The sequence below is a fragment of the Lycium ferocissimum genome, unplaced genomic scaffold, assembly GCF_029784015.1.
Source record: "Lycium ferocissimum isolate CSIRO_LF1 unplaced genomic scaffold, AGI_CSIRO_Lferr_CH_V1 ctg192, whole genome shotgun sequence".
Classification (NCBI taxonomy): Eukaryota; Viridiplantae; Streptophyta; class Magnoliopsida; order Solanales; family Solanaceae; genus Lycium; species Lycium ferocissimum.
The window spans coordinates 67,614-90,966 of record NW_026718266.1 but is presented as its reverse complement, the minus strand read 5'-3'; the positions used below and the strand labels follow the sequence as shown (position 1 = coordinate 90,966).

At 33.1% G+C, this 23,353-nt stretch overlaps 4 protein-coding genes across 7 annotated transcripts; all 4 read left to right on the top strand.

Annotated features, from left to right (window-relative positions):
- The first annotated feature begins 325 nt into the window (after window positions 1-325).
- Window positions 326-2,259, top strand: LOC132042909 (F-box protein At5g49610). Its single transcript, XM_059433413.1, has 2 exons — window positions 326-1,153; window positions 1,587-2,259. The coding sequence occupies exons 1-2, from the start codon at window positions 563-565 to the stop codon at window positions 2,076-2,078; spliced, it is 1,083 nt and encodes a 360-aa protein (XP_059289396.1). The 5' UTR covers window positions 326-562; the 3' UTR covers window positions 2,079-2,259.
- Window positions 2,260-5,462: 3,203 nt separating this feature from the next.
- Window positions 5,463-9,867, top strand: LOC132042923 (uncharacterized). 4 transcript variants are annotated; one of them, XM_059433431.1, is made up of 5 exons: window positions 5,463-5,601; window positions 7,031-7,148; window positions 8,725-8,920; window positions 9,127-9,174; window positions 9,487-9,867. In XM_059433431.1, exons 2-4 carry the CDS (start codon window positions 7,033-7,035, stop codon window positions 9,151-9,153), a joined length of 339 nt encoding a protein of 112 aa, XP_059289414.1. In that variant the 5' UTR covers window positions 5,463-5,601; window positions 7,031-7,032; the 3' UTR covers window positions 9,154-9,174; window positions 9,487-9,867. The 4 variants fall into 4 exon arrangements, with proteins under 4 accessions (XP_059289414.1, XP_059289413.1, XP_059289411.1 ...); XM_059433430.1 differs by having other exon boundaries at window positions 9,401-9,867; XM_059433432.1 differs by adding an exon at window positions 6,278-6,473 and having other exon boundaries at window positions 5,473-5,601; window positions 9,127-9,867.
- Window positions 9,868-11,323: 1,456 nt separating this feature from the next.
- On the top strand, window positions 11,324-17,178 carry LOC132042911 (nuclear poly(A) polymerase 3-like). The gene is made up of 10 exons (XM_059433414.1): window positions 11,324-11,769; window positions 11,853-11,930; window positions 12,838-12,945; window positions 13,100-13,162; window positions 13,265-13,426; window positions 13,641-13,754; window positions 14,358-14,420; window positions 14,512-14,814; window positions 15,269-15,433; window positions 16,480-17,178. The coding sequence occupies exons 1-10, from the start codon at window positions 11,569-11,571 to the stop codon at window positions 16,864-16,866; spliced, it is 1,644 nt and encodes a 547-aa protein (XP_059289397.1). The 5' UTR covers window positions 11,324-11,568; the 3' UTR covers window positions 16,867-17,178.
- Window positions 17,179-21,682: 4,504 nt separating this feature from the next.
- LOC132042912 (cell wall / vacuolar inhibitor of fructosidase 1-like) lies at window positions 21,683-22,624 on the top strand. Its single transcript, XM_059433415.1, has one exon. It carries the CDS (start codon window positions 21,816-21,818, stop codon window positions 22,356-22,358), a length of 543 nt encoding a protein of 180 aa, XP_059289398.1. The 5' UTR covers window positions 21,683-21,815; the 3' UTR covers window positions 22,359-22,624.
- Window positions 22,625-23,353: the final 729 nt, after the last annotated feature.

Here is a 23,353-nt window from a genome sequence, read left to right as displayed (position 1 = left end):
GTGCGGCGGATTGGGTTACTTCGTCCTTTACCAAAGGTCTCGCGTTTGAGCCCTAGTATGAAAAAATCCTGGGTAGAGAGCGCTTCTCTCCAATGGACCCTACACGGCATGAATTCCGATATAATCGGGAACTTGTCAATGCGAGCATCTGGACAATTCTGCAAAACAAAAAAAAAAAAAAAAAAGAAGGACTTTTAATACTTATAAATGGATTATGTATTTTTACAATATACGTAATCCTTTAAAAAATGACCAAAATTGATTGTGGGCTTCAGCCCAAAATGGAAACTATACTATAAAAAGCCTATTAAGGCCCATTTTCACTCATCATCTCATAAAAATTGATAACCTCTTTTATGCTATTCCAAGATCAAAAATTTATACTTCACCTTCACAAATCATCCTTTTTCCTTTCAATTTAAGCTAATTCAACACCCCCCATCTTCATCAAATTGCAGAAAAACCTCAAAAATGTGAAAAAGGGTGAGTCTTTAATCCATTTCTGTTAAAAAAAAAAAAACATTTTTTTTTTAACCCCAAAACAAATTTCTCCAAATTTGAGATGAATTCATCATATGGGGTTTTCCCAGATGAAGTAATTCTTCAAATTCTTGCAAGATTACCTATTAAATCACTTTTTAAAACAAAAATTGTATGTAAACTTTGGTACAAATTGATATCTGATAAATATTTCACAAATCTTTATAATGAATTGTCAATCAAGAATCCTATGGTACTTGTTCAAATAACTGAACCTTCATTAGAATCAAGATCCAGTTTAATTTGTGTTGATAATTTAAAAGGTGTATGTGAATTTTCATTAGATTTTATTAAAGATAGGGTTAGAGTTAGAGGTTCTTGTAATGGTTTATTATGTTTGTCTAGTATACCTGATAAAGGTGTTTATTATGTTTGTAATCCATTAACTAGAGATTATAAATTGCTTCCTAGAAGTAGGGAAAGACCTATTACTAGATTTCATCCTGATGGTGAAGCTACACTTGTTGGTTTAGCTTGTGATTTGGTTAAACAAAAGTACAATGTGGTATTAGCTGGTTATCATCGATCGTTCGGTCATAGGCCCGAAAGGACGTTTATATCCATGGTTTATGATTCAGAATCGAACAAATGGAGGAAGTTCGTCTCGTTGCAGGTAAATTTTTTGTTTATGTGTATATACTGTATTTATAGCCTGTTTGACCAAGCTTTTGGAATGCATAAGTGCTTATTTTAGAAAGTTGAGGTGTTGAGCCAAGATTTTAGGGAAAAAATAAGTGCTTTTGAGTAATAGTAGAAGCAGCTTTTCAGAAGATAAAAAGAGTAGCTTTTTCGTAGAAGCACTCGTAGAACACTGGCCAAACACAAAGTACTACTCTAATATTGACAAGAGTGCTTTTCAAATTGATTAGTCAAACACAAATTGGTACTCTTCAAAAGTACTTTTTCTATAAACACTTTTCAAAAGAAGCAAGATTTTGGAAGTTTGGCCAAACAAGCTATTAGACTCCCTTAGGCTTCTTCGTGGGTTTACTCCTTTATATTTTGACACCCCTAAGTGAAAATCCTGGCTCCGACAATGGTTGCAGGACGATCAATTCACGCAGATGAATAAGAACCAAGTTGTGTTTATTAACGGTGGATTGCATTGGTTGACGGATAGTTGTTCGTGTATGCTTGTTCTTGATTTGGCTACCGACATTTGGAGGAAAATACAGTTGCCAAATGAAATTAGTTGTGGAGTTAGGAGTCGGGTTTATTTGTTGGAATTGGATGGGCGCTTGTCTGTGATTCAGATATACGAGGCTTGGATGGTTATTTGGGTAATGGAAGATTACGAGAAGGAAGAATGGAAAATGGTTGACAAAGTGAGTCTTCGATGCATTAGAGGGATGGTACCGGGGATTTTCCCGATAAGTCAAAATGGTAACTATGTTTACCTTGCTACACATAAGCAGGTTTTGGTATATCAAAGAAACAGCCGAGTTTGGAAGGAAATGTTCTCGGTAAAGGACAGCTCAACCTTGCCTTTATGGTTCTCAGCACATGCCTTTAGAAGCACGCTCTTTTCCTGCGATTGATCCGAGGCTCATGTAAATCTTTCTATTCAACTGTGTACATATGCTATCATTAGTTTAATTTATCTCTTTGAATGTAGTCATTGACTTGATCTCTTGTCATACTGTGTATGTTCTGTTGAACCTTAAAGGGTGGTTGAAAATGATGTAAATTTGCTGTTATATTGAAGTCTTTTGTTACATATGAAGCTTAGTATGCTATGGTCTTTTTGCTGGTTGTTCATAATCACTCTTTCTCTCGCCATATATTTGGCTACATCAGGTTCTGGTTCTGATACGGCTATGGGTTGTGGAAACTTTGCGCTCTGCTCCCTCATGTTTTCCTATTACCATCGTTTGTTTGGATATTTTTTGTGGCTGCCATAGCGAAATGTTGTTATAGAGAATGTATAATATAATATAACATGAAACACCAGTTCCACGGAAAACATGGTTGTTGTTGTGAAATGTCGTTATAGAGAATGACTGTTGTAGAGAGGTCTGACTGTATAGTGAAACTGAACCTCCAGCTTTCTTAGATGATCTAGCTGTTCTATATGCCATTTAATTTTTTTTTTCCGTCTTTCTTGTCTCATTCTGTCTTATTATCTTCCTTGACCTTATAATTTTTTTCTTTTAACCATGTTGTGAGCATGAATATATTCTTGTTGGTTACATGACATATTGTGTTCTTAACTTCTTTAACCTGTTTTTAGATGAGCCATAGCATGTTGATGGTGAAAACTAACAAAATTGTTTATTTTGCACATTATATATCAGTTTCTCTATATAGGAGGAAATAGTTTTGTTTGTTCTTCATTCTAGTGGCGAAATGGAGGATACACCAGTCTTATTTACAGTGGCAAAACAACCAAAATCGTTTTCTCTGTTCTACTAACTTGTAAGTCTTGATGATAGATGTAATATTTTACTTGTAATGAAACAAGCATTTGCCTCAAGTTATTGGTGATTCTAAGACTATGGACTATACTTTCTAAACTTGCTGATTTTCATCCAAGCATTTAATAGTAAAGATAATACTTCTATCTTCTCAATTACTAATCTGGCATATAATAATAACGTTCTCTTTCGGGCAATTAAAGATATACTTGAATCTTCTAAATAACTAATCTGACATATAATACTAACGTTGGAACCATTCTCTTTCTGGCAAGTAAGATATACTTCTATCTTCTGAAAAACTAATCTAACATATAATAGTAATGTTGGAACTGTTCTCTTTCTGGCAAGTAAAAATATACTTCTATCTTCTCAGTAACTAATCTGGCATATAATAGTAACACTGGAGCCGTTCTCTTTCCGGCAAAAAAAGATATACTTTTATCTTCTCAATAACTAATAATCACGAAAAGGTCAAAAAATATATTCAGTTCGAAAATTTTCTAGTAAAAAGAAAGGCGTTACGAGTTGGGCCAAGATTGTTTTAGAACCAAAAGAGGCAAGCCTAATTTGCAGGAATGTCCTTTGCTGGGGTGGTCTTTAATTTGCTTAACTTTAGGCCTTATTTTTTTTTCAGAGTTTTAAACTTCGTCACATCTTAAGGAGAAATATTTACTAAACGTGACGATTTTTATATTTACAAAACATAACATTACAAATCCTATACAAAACATGCTTTATATTTAAAAAAAAAAAAATTATTTTTAAATTATTTTTTATTTTTTTAAAATCAAAAAAAAAAAAAAAAAAAAAAATTTTTTTATTTTTTTTTAAAATTAATATTTTTTTTTTGCAAAAACTTGGGTGTATATTCGTCAACTTTTTGCCTTTAAGTATGAAAAATAAACTTTCAAGGCTTAAAAATCCGCTCAAAATTGTGTGTGTAAAAACAATATGAAATTTGTATCTTGCCTGTCTTAAAATTTCGCCACATTTTCATGTATAAAGTTCATGTTAGATTAAAATTAATACAACTTTTGTATATAACTTTGATACAACATTCAAGACTTAAAATAATCGCTCAAATTTTTGTGTATGAAATGTGTATATCTTGATCAAGGCTTAAACATTATGCAAAATTTTATGCAAAATGTTTTTTTTCTCAAGACTTAGAATTTCATTCACATTGTTTGTATATAAATTTCATATTAGTTTTAATACTACAACAACATTGTAACTTTTCATAGGCAGAGTTTAAAATTATATTAAAAATTTTGCCCACATACACATTATACTTTGCGATTTTTTTTTAAGCCATTGAGCAAAAAAAAATAAATTAATAAAAATATTATAAAAATTTTTTTTTATAAAAAATATATATATATTTTTTTATAAAAAAATAAAAAAAAACGAAAATATATGAAAATTCGTCATGTTTTGTAATATATCGTTATGTTTTGTAATAAGGAAAACTATCGTTATTAAAATTTCTCCTTAATGTATATATACGTTTTTCCCAAGGACATTTCGCCTTGCAAAAAAACTATGCAGCCCATTTCGGGCAAAAAAAAATATGAAAGAACATTAGAATCGTTCTCTTTCTGGCAACGAAAGATATACTTCTCACATCTCATAGCGAATGATCTTAGAAAATATTTAATTTGGAATTTTCTAATAAAAAGAAGAAAGGTTTTGAAATTATTGTGAGGAGACCTATTCAACATATTAATGCCTGATTACCAGCAAATCTCTTTACAACTTCTTTGTGATCCTTTGACTTGGTCTTGTTCTTTTAGTTGTTTTTACAATGGGAAAAAATTAGAAACAAATTATTCACTCCTAATCATCTTGTCCTAACTTTAAACTTTAAATGTTTTTTTTTTTTTTTTTTTCACATCGTTAACAAGATACGTTAATCCAAATTGGGATGCTAGTTTGGATTCAAACTCATAATGTTACAATTCGTCTGTGATCTCTTGACCATTTAATTGTTGTTATTGATCAGAATTGTTAGTTGGCTAAAGAAAAGTAAATTTTGAAGTAGCAAGACAATTCTGAGCGATAGCTTGAAAGTATTTCAGTAACAACAATGACCGTGAATTACATCTTCTTACTATAAAGTATAATTATAATCTTGAATTACAATTACATCGTGGAGAAAAAAGCTACAAAAGTATACATGAAATAGTAAGTGTACACTGAGTAATGCTATACTCCCTCAATCCCATATTAATTGTTATGTTTCGCTTCTCGAGAATCAATTTGATTAATTTTTTAAACTAAATCGGATTAGACTAATTAAATATTTTAAAATTAAGTACAATTTAGATATTCAAAAACTACACAAAAAGTACTACAAGTTACACTTTTCTCATATTAATATGATGAAAAGATATATTTTAAAATATTAATTAAAGTTAATCTAATTTGACTCTCGAAAAATAAATCAGATAAGTATTATGGGAAGCGGGAGTAAAGTATATAATGATAATGCTTTAATCCCAAGTGCACCTAGATTCTTATTAAATCCCCAAATCTTTTTTTTTTTTTTAATCTCAATTAAATCCCCAAATCCAAATTAAGCAAAAAGGGTGAATCCTAAACCTGGGAAAATCTTAATTACTTCAGTGTCGTCCCCATTTCTGTGGTAAGACTTTCTCTCTGTATGTGTGTGTTGTGGTTTTATTTATGTTAATTTTATCACTTTATTTCATCCTCCCATAATGTGGGAAAGAATTAAATTGAACTAGGTTTGAGATGACTAGAAGAAAGTTTGAATCTTTTATGCATGCATGAGTCTTGGTTTTGTAATTTTGTTTTTTATTTGGTGTAACAAAAAGTAATTCTAGCATAAAACTGTGTGTTATTGTTTACCCTCAAAAGAGTAACAATTGAATTTGTACACGGTTTAAAGGATATGTGACTTGAACTTGACAGCAAAGGAAAGAGCTAACGAATAAGAATTAACGAAAAAATAGTATGAAAATCAAACAGAGTAAATGAGCCTGAGTTTTGAGACGGCAAGTCCGGTTCGGAAAAGATCCTTGCTCGGACTATGCTCAATAGGTCCGATCGGGGGAAATTCCTTCCCCGAGCTGTTGACCGGACAGTTAAGCGCAAAGAAAGAACAACAAAATAATACTGAAAACAATAATACAGAAAACAGAAGCTTAAACGGGGAGGAGCTTTTATTAGCAACTGGAATGTATAAGATGATTGTGATGCCCTCTATTGGAGTTGATACATGCGTTTAAATAGTGTAAGTGTCCTACTAGAACTAGGAGACACGAGCCCTCACGTGGGTAAATGCGGTTCCGATACAGTCAGACACGTCCGTTAGTGGCGCAATCTTCGGCAATAAATCAGGGGAAGATAACCTTCCGTTGATTCGGACTTATCCTCTTGAACACTATTCGGGTGCAACTCCTCGGACTCGCTAGCTCGGATTCAACCACTGTTCCATTTCACGGACTGTTATCTAACGGACCCTCGATGAAATCGGAGTGAACTTTTTATCAGGTTCTCACCGTACACAGTTACTATTAATGTGCTTGTTCTTTGATGCAAAACTCTTTATGACTACTACAACTCTGCATTACTAATGCAGCAATTTGTAAACTCTATATAACCTATGTTGCTCGGACTCTCCAAAAATGATGCCGCTCAGGTGTCGGATCCTCCGAAAATTCACTACGTTTGGAGGATCCGACACACAGTCGGATTCATTTCTGAAGAGTCTAAGCAACACAGTGTATAACTATACTTGGATATTGGAGTCTATATATTATCTTCTAGGGGCAGAATGTAGAATAAAAATACGTGGTATTACCAGGATAAAACTAATTGTTGACTTTGTTACTGCAATCTCTGTATAGTAATCCATGCTTTCTTATTCATCATATTATACTAAGTCTATTATTATTCGCTGCATAACTATTCATTATGATAATTCTATATAGCTAGTCAATGAACAAAATGACCCCTTGTTCTTGTTAGTTGTCAAACTTTCAAGTCGCTTTTGCTGCATTTTGAATTTCTGTTTTCTAAATGCTTGATGTTTGTAAAATTGCAAGCAGTGATGGCTGTGCATGATGACGTAAATGGGTCGATTGAAAAATCAAGCAGTAGCATGGATGAGTTGCCAACTTTCCATGCTGAGAATATGCAAAACAACATGAAAGTCATTTACTACAGGTTGGTTCAAAACCATTATTTAGTTGCAGTGGAATGTGTGTTATAATTTTCCACTATCTAATATGGAAATACGTTGACGACGTTATGTTTGTATGTACTAGTCTTTGGTTATGTAGAGATTAGGAAAAGAAAAACAAAGAAGTTACTCCTAGTAATTTTTAATAGAAGGAAACTCTGCTATCTTTGGTGAAGTTTTATATATTTAAGCAGTAGCTTTAGATGTACTTATAGTCCTTAATACCCCCATTAGTGGATTTGGAACCTTGCACACTGTGAACATGATTTCTGAAGTCAAAAACTGCAGATTCTAACCATAATAATGATGCAAGATTTTGAGTAACTATTAACGAGTAAGAAGCAACTTATGCAATAATTCAGAAGCTTATTTTGCTTTTCAATGATATCTAAACTTGACGTTGAGGCTTGAGAAGTCTTACGACCATGTGAAATGGGACGTTCTAATTAACCCTGAAGGACATGGGATTTGGGGAAAAAATGGGTGAATAGGGTGAGGTATTGCGTTTCAACTGTCAGATTCTCAGTATTAGTCAATGGAAGCCATGAAGGTTTCTTTCTCAATCACAAAGACTCAGTTGTTGTTTGTGGAAATATGAACCAGATGAAGGTCAGCTAAATATGGTTGTAGTGAAATTTGGTGCAGAAATCTTGTGCTAGGTCCTTATGGGTAAGTATTTGGAGGAACATTAGGAACTTTTGGGAAGAGTTTGTGGTAAATATCAGCTTATCTTTAGGTGATGGAATGAAATCGAGATTTTGGCAGGGTACTTGGATGGGCACTGTCTTCTAAAAGATGATTTTCGAGAATTCAAAATTAAATGTGTTTTATGTAACTCTCAAACGAAAAATGATACTGAGGCTCAACATAGGCCACAACATGGTTGGGAGTTATCTTATTGGAGAAATTGTGAAGATTGGGAAGTGGAGAAGATGGTGCAGTTGCTTAACAAATTAGAAGGGGTCAGATGCTTTGATGATATTGCTGTAGCAGTGCACAGATTAAATTATTGATGTTTATATTTTTTGGCTTTTTGGTATAAAATGCCATAAATATATGATTTAGATACTCCCTACGGATTGTCTCAACTCCCTAAGATTTTAAGGGAGTTTGAGTTTTTGCTATGTCAATACTTCTAGACCTTGAGAGGTGCCCACAATATTAATAGAATTGTCCTACTTATTTTTTAATAACCGTGGTGTCCATACTAGGTTGCCGCATCCCAACTAATTCCATGAGGTATTTGCCGCCTCCCACCAGCAACAGGTACTAGGTAACCCTGTCCACCGAGGCTAAGATAGATGGTAAGAAATCACCTAGTATTTTGAGCTGCCTCCTTTTATTTTGCTTGTAGATCTAAATACTTCCTAAACAGCAATTTTCCAAATTTGATGTCTTTGTGAATCCAGTAAAACATGAATGCATCCTGTAATTGGATTAAGTGATAGCAATATAAATAGTGAAGAAGTTCATCTTATACCAACAAGAAAAGTTGTGGTTTTCTACTCCTTTCTTGGATATTATGTCGTCGTTCTGAAATCGATTGTTTCTGTCGATCAGCCGTACATTCTTGTCAATCATCAGTGGTGCCATAGCTGGGATACTGGGATTTACTGGCTTGACGGGACTCATTTTTTATTTCCTTGTTATGGCGATTACTTCAGTAGCACTCGCAGCAAAGGCCAGATTTTCAGTACACTCCTACTTCAACAGCTGGAATAGCATTATCTTTGACGGATTTCTCGGCGGGCTTATGGTACTAACTCTAACTCCGTTGCCATCATGCTTTTCTTCGTACATGCTTTGATTTGTCATTTTATCCTTGGCAAGAATATCTATTTTTGATTCCTTCATTGTGAAGTTCCTTTCTTTTGCCTGTTAATGCAATGTTCCTAATTTGATATTCTAGCATCTTTTTTAGCTTCATGCAACTTAGATTGACATCGTATTCATTTCTTGCAGTCGTTTGTGCTCTTCTGGACATCCTAATGTATTTTCAAGATCTGCAAGGTAGAGCTATGTTCCTTCTCTTCTCTGCTAGTAAGACTATTTTCACATCTTTTCACTTTTTCACCTCCAGCCCGATGACTAACTTTGGTTGTCGAAATTGTCATGTTTATTTTCCTATCAAATAAAAAAAGCTAATGAACTATTTCAAGAAATTGTAAAAATATATTTTCTTGCTCAAATTCTTCAAAAATATTTTCGTGTGTGTTGGATCCTTTAAAAGTACCAGTGCATTCCTTGGAGGATCCGACAAGGGTGCGATCACATTTTTGGAGAGTCTGAGCAACTTTCTGATATTTCCTTGACATGCAAAAGATTTGCATATGACATTGTGCATATATTCTGATTTCTGATGATTCCTGGAATGACAAAAGATCACTTGCCTTACGCTATAATGAAAGCCCTTCTACCTGCAAGTCAGAGAGTTGCTGGAGGCATTTTCAAGATTGTTAGTCCACATCCATGGTGTTTTCGTTCTAATAATTCTTTTGTGAATTGTTCTGTAAAGAAGCAGTTGACCAATTTTATCAAAAATTCATCAATCAAGTTTTGTTAGTGGCCTTTTCTTTTCTTGCATATTCATGGTTATTAAAGCTCTGGGAAGTTGTATACTTGTATAACCTTTTATTAGCACTGATGAACAATGTTAAATTGACATTGATGACCTTGTAATCCTATTTTTCATCTCGTCTAAAAGCTTTAGTTGTTAGAGACTATATACTTTTACTTAATTTACTATCTTCAACACTCTTTCATAGAAATTCTTGTAGATAACGAATGACGGTGAGATTTGAACCAACGACCTCTAGCATGTGCTAGAATCATCTCTATTATATATGGTGTTTTTCAATGCCGGACTCCCGTATATATTCTTATTGCCATTGGTATACCCACACTTCATGGATCAAAATGTGGAGATATAAATTAGTCGAAACGAGGAAATTTATGACATTCTTGTGTAGATTATAGGAACAAAATATAGCGGATGGTGAAGTACAAAATGTCGGAATAATTTCACGCAAGTTTACTTGTTGAACTAAAATCACTAAACTTTTTTAGTTAATGAATGAGTCATTCACTTACCTAATAAGTACTCCCTCCGTCTCAAAATATTTGTCGTCCTTACTGAAAATATATGTCTCAAAATATCTGTCGTTTTTGGAGTTCAACACAAAATTAATCATTTTTTTCCTATTTTACCCTTGGTAAATAATGTCTCTCTCTCTCTACAAAACCCAACTCCCTTTGATCTCTCTCTCTCTTCCTTCCATCAACCCCTCTCTCCTCCAATATTTTCTCTAATTACTTATTTTTTGCTCATTTTTCAAAAGTAAATCATTTAATTATGCAAAATTATTTTGATTATGACCAAAATAATTAAATTAGTTTAAGTTTGAATCTGATCCTAAGTTTTTATTGAGCTTATTTGTGTTGAAATTTAGTTGAATACTGCAAAAATAAAATACTTGTTTAACCTCATGAAACCTCCATAAAATTTTGGACATTCATTGATGAACATTAACCTCAATTTGAAAATTTATTTCGAGATTTGTTGGCGATTTGAACTTGGTATGTCAGAATTTGGTTCTTAAGCTCAAGCGTGATTGAGTATACATGGAAAAAAAATCCATTAAAGAAGTGAACTAACGCCGCCATTGAAGGAGCTTTTCGAAGCTTGCTTTACATTTCTAAATCTGTAAATTTGGGTGTTTAAATCAATTGGGTGATATTATTTTTAAAATTGGTAGCATGAATAACCATCAAATTGCGGCTTAAAAACTGAAGAAGTTTTAAAAGATGTTTATTATATGAAGGTTATTTTGGATATTATAGTTGTTTTAAGATGTATACCATTTACCAATCCTCCAATTTTATTTTACCTTATATCCTCATAAAATAATACATTAATTCTTATATACTCCCTCCGTTCACTTTTACTTATTCACTATGAATTTTGTACACCCCGTAAGAAATAATAAATGAAGTGTCTAATTTGCTATGATCTCATATTAATTGTTGTATATTTTTAATGGACTTGAAAAATAATTTGAAATCAGTAATTAATACTATGGGTAAAACAGGACAAAAAATTATATTCTCTTAATATGTTAAAAGTGAAAATATACTGGACAAGTAAAAGTAAACGGAGGGAGTATACCATAATTATTTGCGCGTGTAACAAAAATGAAAAACCAAACACTACATTGCCAATCCTTTTTTTTTTTAAACATTTTATGCAAGTACTGTCATTCCTTATACCTAAACCAAACAATGCCTTAACTAGTAACCGTCATTATAGTTCCGTACTTCCTGAATAACTGGAGATCCTCTGATAATAATTTTCAAGATTCTTGAGAATCATTTGCAAGAATTTCAAGATTCTTCAAATTTTGTTGCATGGAATTAGAAAACTTTGAAAACCAACACTTTCTTGATCTTATTAAAGTTGTTAATCAACCTTATACATGCCAACCCACAAAGCCAATTGGGTTGGCAAACTCTAATCTTGGTTCTTTAGAGCCAAAATTACGCAATTTTAATGGAAACTCAGATGTGATTTTGAGAATGGAAATGGAAAGATCAATGTCTTTGCTTCAGGTATAGCGTTTTGCATGTATATGATTATTATTTGTTAAGTTGTTTTGTTTATGATTAATGTGGTGTCAATTTGCATTTTGAAGATGATGGTCAATGAAGGTTTAGTGCCTTGTCCAGAAGAGGAAATGAAAAGGAGAAATGCCATTGACAAGCTCAAAAAGGTTTTTGTTTTTTTAAGCATTAATATGTATCTATTTGATATACATTTTTCTCTTTTATATGAATAGAATGTACATCTTATATAGGAACAGGCAGCAGGTGTGTACTGCTCCTCTCCAGCTAGAGTTATATATTTAGGGTGTGTTTGTTATGAAGGGAAATGTTTTCCGCGGAAAATATGGTGTTATTACTTAGTTTCTGGTGTTTGGTAAATAAGCAGAAAATATTATCCCAAAAACATTGATATATAATTTAGGCAAACACTATGGAGGATGGGAGTGAGGGGTAGGGGTGCGGGCTGGGTGAGGTGGGGGATATGGGGACTGGGGGTGGCATGGGGTGTGTTGGAGGAAGGAGAGAAGTGAAATGCCAATTATGGAACTTGTTTTTTTTACTTTCACTAGAGAAGTGATAACTTGTTTTTCTAAGAGAAAACGTTTTCAAACAATTTTGACCAACCAAACATGAAAAAATTGAAAAACATTTTCTCCGTATTAAACGCACCCTTATAATCGAAAATTTCCTAATTTTATGTATTTATACCAAATCCAATCACTCACATTGACATAAAGATGTAAGAGGGTGTAGTGCTATTCTGCAGTAACAAGCTTAAAATCTTGAATATATGCCTCTGGTAAAAGGTACAGTTCTTAAATGGTTATGTAAATCCTCTCCAACTTATGATTTAGAGTGCAGCTTATCATCTCAGGGTCTCTCCTAGAATTAAAACAAAGAAGTAAAATCGACTCTTGTAATACAACAACCAGTGGAAAAAGAAAGGATGAAGAAAGAAAAAAAAAAGAAAAAAAAGAATCACCTGTTAGCTGTGAATCTTAAAGTGTTTTATGCTGGGTTTCAGTCATTTCCATTGCATCAATTTTTTGATTGACTTCTACTATTATTTCGCAGATAGTAGTGGAATGGGTTAAAACGGTGACTTACCAGCGAGGTCTTCCAAAAAAGTACCTTAAGTTTGCCTCTGGGACAATATTGACATATGGATCTTATGGTTTGGGGGTAAGTCTAATTCCATAAGTTATCCTTCAACTTCCGTTGATCTTTTGTCTTGTTGGAAAATGCTGTATTGTTGATCACAGATATTTATGTTGGATAATAAGTGTTGTTCTGAATATCTGATTCACATTTTCTTGATACGTTCCGGTATTTGCAGGTTTATAATTCGGAGTCAGATATTGATGCTTTGTGTGTTGGTCCTTACTTTGCCACTATAGCTGTGAGTCTTTGTTTCCTTTTTTAGCTTCTTTGAATCAAAAAGAGGTTGTGCAATGCCTATATAATGCTACATGTCATGTGTATCTCATTGTGGCTTGTGTAGGAAGACTTTTTCATCGTTCTGCATGACATGCTTGCAAGCAGGCCCGAAGTATCAGAAATCCACTGTGTCAAGGATGCAAAAGTTCCTCTCATGCGATTCAAATTTGATGGGATATCCATTGATCTTCCCTATGCACGAATCAAAGTAATATCCATCCCTGAGGTGAGTTTTTTTTTTTTGGTAACTTTCTTTTCATTTTTTTAAACCCTGAGGTGACGTGACAGTTAAATTCCTGTTATTTCGATCAGTACACTTCAAGTAAGTGCATCACGGGAAAGCCATGAAAATGACCTTGTTTACCGAAAGTCCTAAATTTCATCCTCTACAGATATACTATACGATTATTATATCTTATTGATTTTCTCTTTACATATAGAATGTGGACGTATTCAATCCATTCTTTCTGAAGAATATCGATGACACGAGCTGGAAAAGTTTGTCTGGTGTACGTGCCAATAGGAGCATTCTTCATCTTGTACCAAACATAGAGGCAAGTTGAGTGTTGCTGGAAAGTTGAGTTTGCTATATTTAGTTGACTTGTCTATAGCCTTGGGCTTGGCAGTAGGCATAAGGAAATGACACCTCTTCTTAATTTGGTTGCAGTTTTCATTTAAATCACGCTTCACTTAAATTTAAAACTCAAAAGCTAGATATTTTGGTAGTAGAATCTGAACTCTTTAAGTACTCCATGTTTCTGATAATGGGTCACAAATCTAGTTTACTGAAGAATGAAATTGCCAAAAGTGGTCATGCATCAACTTCTCAGAAATGTTTTTCAAAAAAGTACTTGGAGATTGTGTTTGGCTAATCTATTTAAAAAGCACTTTTGCCAATATTAGAGCAGTAATTTGTGCTGGGTCAAGGTTCCAAAAGTGCTTCCGGGGAAAAATTACATTTTTTAGATTCTGAAAACAACTTCTGCTGCTACTCAAAAGCATTTATTTCGTCCTGAAAAACTTGGCCAGACACCTCAACTCTCTAAAATAAGCACTTTCTTAGAAGAATCAGCACTTTTGGCTTCACAGAAGTTTGGCCAAACAGGCTATTAGTGTGAGAGTTTCCGTGTATTACATTCCTGGTTGATATTCTACAGGTATTCCAAGCAGTGCTGCGTTGCATCAAATTATGGGCTAAAAGACGAGGAGTTTATGGAAATGTAAGATTCATGGATTCGAACTCAATTTTCTGCTTCTCTACTTCTATATTTCATGCTAACATTATCTATCCAATCGTGCGATAACCTTCAGTTGCTTGGATTCTTTGGAGGAATTCACTTGGCAGTGCTTTCAGCATTTATCTGCCAAAGGCATCCAAGTGCCAGCTTAAGTGCACTCATTTTACTTTTCTTCAAGACATTTGCCTTATGGCCTTGGCCAACTCCAGTAATTCTGCAAGACCGAATAGCTAGGCCATTCATCCCGACTGATAAGGTCTCCTGGATGCCTATCCAGTTACCATGTAGCCCGTACGAATTCTGTCATTCCAACATTACCAGAAGCACATTCTATAAAATCAGGACAGAGTTCCTGAGAGGACATATGCTGACTAAGGTATATGATAATTCAATTTCTAATATATCCCATCATCCTGGTCATTTCTTTAGTTCTTTTCTCATCTTATATTCATGCAATGGGCCAGTTGTAATAAATGGGCAGGTCAAAGTTACTTGGAATGAAATGGATTGGGCTACAATGCGGGTCACCCCCCCACCAAATTCTTACTACGTTTAATTTCTTTGTTTGTTCTATTATAATTTTTGAAGTACTTAATGGCTATATGTAACATATCAAATAAAAAAATCTTTTTGAAAATATTTTGACAAGGTTTCAATGGGTCAATTTGGGCTGCATATCAGCCCAATTTTAGATGGGCGGAAATGGGTTGGACTAAAATGGGCTGAGCTAATAAACCTCTGGGCGGATCATGTTTTCATGGGCTACTTTCATGCTAATCCTTAGTCGTTATTTTTCCCTTCACCACTCACTGTATGTAAGTTTACCGCAGGATATGTTGAGCCCAGATTTTGATTGGAATATCATTTTTGAGCCTTTTCCTTATGCAAGAAGATACGGACTATTCGTCAAAATTTTCCTCTCAGCTTGTGACAAAGATGAGCTAGGAGACTGGGTAGGTTGGGTCAAGTCACGCTTTCGCTCTTTACTGGTCAAGGTATGTCCCTATGGCTTACTTGTTTTCTCTGTTATAGCAATGATATCATCACTATTTTAGCTATTTGCATGGGCATTTAGGCTGCTAGGATTTACTGGACTGTAATGAAATCTTATAAGCCATACTGGTGAGAGTCAGACAAACTTGGTCCTGCATACGACATTCCAATCATGTTTGATCTAATGGTTTCTTATTATAAGTGTGGAGGCGTGAACCATGATAAGCAGCTTTGAAGGATAATGCATTTCCTTATAGTTCCATGGGTGACTTCCACTCTTCCATGACAACATCTGAAAGCTATTTTTCCAAATCAATTACGGGCTTCATCGTGAACAAAGATTGGTTCTAGATGAGCATGATAATGAATCACAAATGGGAATACAAATATCCCAACAATTACTTGTGATCTTTATATTGTTGCTGTAAGCCTGTAACACTGCTTTGAGAAGTCATTGTTCATGTTTCATGAGCATCCTCAGAATCAAGACTTTCCAGTTTGTCTGTTGTGCTCTTTCTTTGCCTTTCTTTTTTTCCCGGACATTGTTTATTCCTATGCTTGTTATAGTACAAAATACTTTCTGCAACATATGTTTTGAGGAAGAACATTTCTAAATCATTGTCTAACGCATAGTTGGAGATAAAAATTAATGGCATGTGATAATAGCGAAATATGGAAGTTGGGCATGGGAGTGGTGTAAGCTGATAGTCAGGCAAAGCAATAGTAAATAAATATTTGTATGTTGGTGAATGCAAAATGGTATAAAGGAGGAGTTTTTAGCTACAAATGGCATGCGTTTTTAAAAAATATAACTTTTTTTTCTTTTTCTTTACTGTTATACTTTGGCTGACCTCAACTTGCTTGGGACTGAGGCATAGTGGTTGTTGTAGTATAATTTTTCTTGATGAGATTATTCTTTAATGTTTAATTGCCTTACATTGTTGAGATTTAAGAAAAGCATCTTCAGAAAAATCGTATTTTCTTGTATCAAATGGAGATCCTATATCTTCTGGTCTTTCTTGATGACACTTCATTTCATTCTGCCCAGCTGGAGGAGTTATTGGGTTTTTGTGACCCGAACCCAACTGAATATGTCGACACAGATGCATCGGAGCCAAATATCATCTTTTATTGGGGATTACCAACTGGTAGGGTTGACCTAATAAACGCAGATCTCGTGGAAGAATACTTTTTAAAGAGCGTTGATAACGGATATCAAGGCTCAACAGGAACGATGAAGTTATCGATCGTTAAAGCATATCAGTTGCCTAAAAAAGCTCAGTCTGCTTGCGAACGAAAGAACTCTAAGCCATGTTGGAGGGTAGTCGATGGCAATCGAAAAAAAGTTCCTCCACAGTCCAAGTATAAACCTCATTGTGCTGATGAGTATTTGGCTACGAGTGAAAATCCCAAGTTCCCTAGTGCTGGGGGTTAAGGTTGCTGTTATTCGGAGATATTAGAGCGGGATCTACTTTTTTGGAGAATACAACTCGAAGCAATAACAAGAATATTTCTAGTAAATACGGGTTTGACACTGCACATATTTGTTGATCACACATATAGAGAAAAGGAAGAAACTTTGCACATTTGCATTGTGTTGTATTAATTTTGAAACTCTTTTGACTCTCACAACTCTAAATGTTTTTTTTGTTTGGCTACTGAATTGACCGATGGAAGAAACTGTATAAAAAAATTGAATACTGATGTAATGAAGAGGTTACTTTCTTATCCTTGTTTGACTTATTTAAATTTTTGGTTCCTTCATTATTTATTTACTTTCTGTTGTAAGAAAATTATCTTGATCTATATCAAGTAAATCTTTTCTGATTTTAGCTGAATTTTCTAATTAGTTCTTGTATCAGTGATGGTTGGTTGGTATGAAGGAAAACATTTTCAAGAACATAAATCATTTTCTAGCAACCAAACACCGGAAAAAATTAAAAGGTAGGAAATGGTATTCTTCTTTTATGTTTTCCTCCGATAATCATTTGAAATAGTTTATATATTTAGAGAGTGTTGGATAGTGACATAAAGTTTCTTCTGAAAAATGTTTTTCGAAAAATATTTTTGGGCAAACCAAATACACATCTCTTTTTTTCTAGAGCACCTTGTTGTTTTTCTTCTTTCTCATAGAAAATGGAAGTTAATTGTAGAACCATATGAAAATGACTAAATTGAAAGACATATAAAAAGAAAACCACTGGAGTTATGATGGGATCATTGTGATTTGATTTGCCTCTAACCAAAAGTCTTGGTTTCCAGTTGGAAAAGTACCACCCGAGTAATGGTAGGATTTTAGGGATTTTATTTGTCTTGTCTCGATTTCGAGTTTTGAGGATAACAAGTCAAATCTTTTCTACCAAAATCCAAAAGTCATTTCATGAATGTAAATGGAGTTAGTATATGTCAAAAGTCTATGATAGAGACTTCATATGGAATATAATCACCAAAAGGGATATACTTATTTATGCCAAGAAGTGAGCTATTTCACACCACTTTGAAAAGATGCCATTTTCATCTTTGGATTATTAGTTATTTAGATTGTGATAATCTTTGATTTGAATAAGCAAATTGTGCAACTAGCTAAGATATTTTCTTGAGGGTAATTTATTTTACAATCACAATTATTAAATAAAAGCATTTGATTAAATGTCTCGAGTTCGAGTTTTGGGAATAGATAAACTCTTGTTGAGGACGGTTCCCTTTTCATGGAATCCTACGCGGTGTGAATTCGAATTAATAAGATCAGTGTACATATTAATTCGGACACGAAGAAATTAATCGTTGGACGACATCCATCGCCAAAAGTGATTTACTTATATAGGTAAAGGGATTCAGAGGTTATAGGTTTGAGCCCTAGGTACGGAATAGTCTTTGCTACAGAACGCTTCATCCCCTCATATGAGATTTTTTGGTGCAAATCTGAATTTAGTCGGATCTCAATGTGGGTGGCGAATACCGAATAAAAAAAAAAAAAAAAAAAAAAAAAAAAGGAGTGAGCAAGAAACCGCTTTCACAGAAACCATTTTCATCTTTGGATTATATACTAGTCGTTTAGATGATATACAGTATTTTTATTCAAGCAAACAATTTGCATCCACTAGCTAATATCTTTTTCTCTAAGGCAAATTGTTAACAAATCTCGAATTATTAAGACAACTCTTAAAAGCTAAAATGTCATTATTAACTGTGATTATTTAATGAATCCTTGGACAACATCAATCAACTCTTCTGATTAGTGTCGTCACCTACATCAAAATATCTACCAACTTTTATATGTTAAATATGCCTTGGCTATTTCCAAACATCATCAATGCCGTTCCATTTTTAAAATTGAATTAATAAAATTAGCGGAGCCACTAAAATTCAAATAATTAGAGAGGGTAAATAAAAGATAAAACAAAACAAAACATACCCTCTCTTACGTCTTTTGTCTTGGTCCGTCCATGTTAGGTTATAGAATAATAGTACGTACTTAAATTTTTAAAAATGGACGAAATTCATTATCATATTTATACTCGTTTTAGAAATGATACTCCTAACTAATCCCTTTTTGTTCTTTTGAGGTTATTCAAAATAGTGGAAAATAAAAAGAATATGAGGGAAGAATATTTGGTGACAAATTAAAGAAACAAGAACTTGTTTTGTTATTGATTTTTGTTCTTTTGAGGTTATTCAAAATAGTGGAAAATAAAAAGAATATAAGGGAAGAATATTTGGTGAAAAATTAAAGAAACAAGAGCTTGTTTTGTTAATGATTTGATTGTGAATATATTTAATTAAAATAATTATTTGACGGTACAAAAGCTTTTGCTAGTTGGCACAAGTAGCTAACGTCGCAATTTGGAAATCACCTACTACTACACGGCTATAATAAACAAAAATAAAGTCCAAAGAAACTTTTAGAATGTGACAACAAATTCACTAGATTTTCAATTTTTAGTGCTTTCACCTAGCAAAAAATTGTCACTTCTTATGGCAATTGGACAGAGATTAAGTTTCAAATTCTGTTTTTAAATGTTATTAATAAAATGATTTAACTTATATACGTTAGCCGTATAAAGAATTTTTGCGCTAACAACAATTTCATCTATTGTAGTAAATTATGCTTTTTTATAAAACTATTAAATTGACTTACTATGCTCAGTTATCTGACTAGGTGTTTACGCTAAATTGAGACATTTTTTGTTTTGTTTCGGATACCCTTTCTACATACAATTTTTTGCCGAGCCTATTGTGGAATCACCATCATTTCATATCCATTCTTAGTCTTAATTTGTATGGTTAAGTGATAAATTAAGGTGATAATATGTATTAATTAACTATGATTTAAGGATAACCATATTTATGAAAATATGTGTTGTATATTTATTGAGTTAGTATATACATCCGATACGAGTAAAGTTTATCGACTTTTAATTTTGGTGTGTAAGTACCTAAAAGATGAAAATTTCAAAAGGAATTGATCTAGAGCGCGTGCAAGTTTTTTAATTCAAAGTTGAATTATTAAGGCGTTGATTTTAATATTTGGTTCCTCTTTACTGTGCTACAAAAATATCTATCCTGCCCACAGAAAATTGACGACCAAGAAAATCATGTTTCTCAAGTAACGTCTTTTATCTTTTAAACAATAGTCATACAAAAAGTAGAATTGCACAATTTGACAAAGATGTCCACTCAATTATAAAAATAAAAAAATGAAAAGATCAATGAAATTAAGCTCCTGTTTGGGCATAGATTTTGAAGTTGAATTTTGAAATTTGAAACTTTGAGTTTTTGAAGTTGTGATTTTTGGAACTTGAAGTTGTGTTTGGATATGCATTTTACTAGGAAAAAATTTAAAGTTTTGTGAGTAGAAATCCAAAAAACCCAAAAATTGGTCTAGACCGGTTTTTGGAATGAATTTTTTCAAAATCTGATCCAAAATCTATGACTGAATAGATATTTGAAGATAAATTTTCAAAACCTGATCTAAAATTTAATTATGGCCAAACGCTAGCTAAGTTTAAGCTTGTCCCTTAACAAAGTCAGTTATTGCTTTCCGGGTATATTTTTTAGTTCAATCATTTGATATCTGCCGTTTACTGATCCGATTTATTTGAGTTTGAGCACAATAGTAATGGATAGAACACTCTTTTTGGTTCCTATCTAAAAATTTGTCATTCCCAAAACTTAAACTGAGAATGAAAGGATCTTAAACATCTCAATTCTCATCACTCCCTTTGAATTTTTGGACTATTCTTTTTGTTCAACCATCTCGTACATGTGCTTACTTACCCAATTAATTTGAATTTGCGCCTAGTAGACTAATTAGGAGGTACTTAACAGTTTCACGTTTTTCAAGCTCGACTCAAAATTTTCTGATTAAGAGCCAAAGAATCCTAAACATCCTATCGCATTCTTTAAGGATGAAATCGTTATTGATTTTTGGGATACTTTGTTAATGGATCAGTGCACATAAGCTGCTCCATAAGACTAGTAGTCTTGTACACCATGTTAATTAAACCAACATACGCAAAACACAGAGACTTGTTGGACTAAAACTCTTTGATGGTGATCGATACATGTTAAATTTACTTTTTCTAGTTATCAAATCAACTTAAACTTAGGTAACTATTTCGGTTGAAATGATTTTCTAAAAAGCTGGGTTAAATTGTCTATTTTAGTGTTACAAGAAATTCAAAAATGGTTTTACTACGTTAATTTTACTAATTTGGCTAATATTTAATAATCAACTTAATACATACATAGATATATATATATATATATATATATATATATATATATATATACATATATATATATATATATATGAATTTAACTTATATATACTACTAATTAGGGGTACATGGATCGGGTTGGTTCGGATTTTTTTAAACACCAAACCAAACCAATTAATTTTCTTTTACATTGTGAACAAGTCACCTAAATGATGACTATGGTAACAAAAAATGAATAAACAGCCTAAAAAAAAAAAAAGATGAACAAGTCACCTAAATGATGACTATGGTACAAAAAAATGAATAAACAGCCTAAAAAAAAAAAAGATGATCTATCTACTACGGATAACATAAAAAAATACATTGATTCACATTGTGAGTATATATATTATAAGTTCAATCTCAATATATGTACATAGCGTTCAAATTAAAGACTATGCATACAACTAAACGTTTAATTTGCACCTACTAATTTGAAATCTTATGTCACCCTTTGATAGCTATCCCTATATATAGCTTTAGCTGTTTGTGTTTCTAGTCATCTACACAAAAGCAAACACCTTTCCACTATTTAGCCTTCTCCCATATTCTCTTTCAGTCTTCACAATCTTCTCATTTCTTTCATCAATTCTCCATATTTTCAACAACACAAACTCTAAAGAAAATGAGAAACTTATTTCCCATATTGATGCTAATAACCAATTTGTCACTCAACAACGACACTACAAACAACAGCAACAACAACAATAATAATAATCTCATCCATACGACCTGTAGGGCCACTCCCAACTACTCCCTATGTCTCACCACCTTACAATCTGATCCACGTAGCTACAAGGCCGAGGGTGGTGATGACATCACCACCCTAGGCCTCGTCATGGTGGACGCGGTGAAATTAAAGTCCGTACAAATAACGGAAAGGATAAAAGAGCTCGAAAAATCGAACCCTGAGTGGAGGGTTCCACTTAGCCAGTGTTACATGGCGTATTACGCCGTGCAACGTGCCGATGTAACCGTAGCCGTTGAAGCTTTGAAAAAAGGAGTGCCTAAATTTGCTGAAGATGGTATGGTTGATGTTGTTGTAGAGGCTGAAACTTGTGAGTATAGTTTTGAGTATAAGAAGTTGGTTTCTCCAATATCTGATATGAATAGGGACATAATTGAACTCTCAAAAGTGGCTAAATTCATAATCAGAATGTTATTATGAGGTGGGAAATAAGTCAAATTTGCGGTCCAGTGCATGAAGCTCTTGCTATGTGTGAGGTCTAATGAAGGATCAGATTATATTGGCTCTATCGTGCGCAACTTCGTGAACTTACATTTCTACAAGGGGTTATGTTTTTCTTGCCATCTTTCTATACTAGTTTAATTGTTTTTTTTTTTCTCTCTTCAGATTCCAGTGTCTTTTTGTGTGTGTGTGTCTGTGTATAAAAGATTGTGAATTTATCTAACATTAAACAAATGTAGAAAATAGTCTTCTGGTTGCATTGAATTATATTTTTCTAATTATATTTTCTATGAATTCTACATGTTTTTATTTTTATTTGGTATGATGATGGCATGATCAGTTGAGCTTAAATATAATAGTAAGGACACATATAACTTAATCCAACTTGTTTGGGATTGAGGCGTTCTTGTTATTGTTATATTTGTAGTTGTGTAAATTTTGAGTGTTTTTTTTTTTTTTTTTTTTTTTTCAAATTTTACCAACTTTTGGACAAATGTGAAGCGCATGAATACAAATTGTGCATGGAAATTAAAAAATCCAAATTAGTTTAATCTACTTTAATAATGCAGTGGGCAAAAAATCTAAGATATCTTCTCATACAGAGGGGAAAAATTGAATATTAATTTTACCATAAACAAAGAGAAGTGGAGCTAGAGGTTCTAGCTACTTTCAAAATCCTGTATTTATTTTTAAAAAATCTTAATATGTATAAATAATTTATACAAAATTCAATAAATAATCTTTTTTTTTTTAAATTTAGAATCATGAATCGTAAGCTCAAACTTTTGAATTTGCCTCTTACCCTAACTAGAAAAGAAAATCAATGCTAGCTTTAAATTCATTGTTGCTTTTGTGATGATTAAACTCCCGGCTAAACAATTGATATATTGTTTCGTTGGTGCTTGCACACAAAGCAAGCATTCTACGAGGTGATGGTTTGGTTTCAATTATCTTTCTCTTTTCTTTAAAAAGAA

Excerpts from the sequence above, each read along its gene's own strand:
- LOC132042909 (XM_059433413.1), top strand. The coding sequence starts at position 563 with ATGAATTCATCATATGGGGTTTTCCCAGATGAAGTAATTCTTCAAATT. Across the intron at positions 1,154-1,586 it reads GGAAGTTCGTCTCGTTGCAG|GACGATCAATTCACGCAGAT; the intron begins GTAAATTTTTTG and ends CAATGGTTGCAG.
- LOC132042923 (XM_059433431.1), top strand. The coding sequence starts at position 7,033 with ATGGCTGTGCATGATGACGTAAATGGGTCGATTGAAAAATCAAGCAGT. Across the intron at positions 7,149-8,724 it reads ATGAAAGTCATTTACTACAG|CCGTACATTCTTGTCAATCA; the intron begins GTTGGTTCAAAA and ends TCTGTCGATCAG. Across the intron at positions 8,921-9,126 it reads GATTTCTCGGCGGGCTTATG|TCGTTTGTGCTCTTCTGGAC; the intron begins GTACTAACTCTA and ends CATTTCTTGCAG.
- LOC132042911 (XM_059433414.1), top strand. The coding sequence starts at position 11,569 with ATGGAATTAGAAAACTTTGAAAACCAACACTTTCTTGATCTTATTAAA. Across the intron at positions 13,427-13,640 it reads AAGTAATATCCATCCCTGAG|AATGTGGACGTATTCAATCC; the intron begins GTGAGTTTTTTT and ends CTTTACATATAG. Across the intron at positions 13,755-14,357 it reads ATCTTGTACCAAACATAGAG|GTATTCCAAGCAGTGCTGCG; the intron begins GCAAGTTGAGTG and ends GATATTCTACAG.
- LOC132042912 (XM_059433415.1), top strand. The coding sequence starts at position 21,816 with ATGAGAAACTTATTTCCCATATTGATGCTAATAACCAATTTGTCACTC.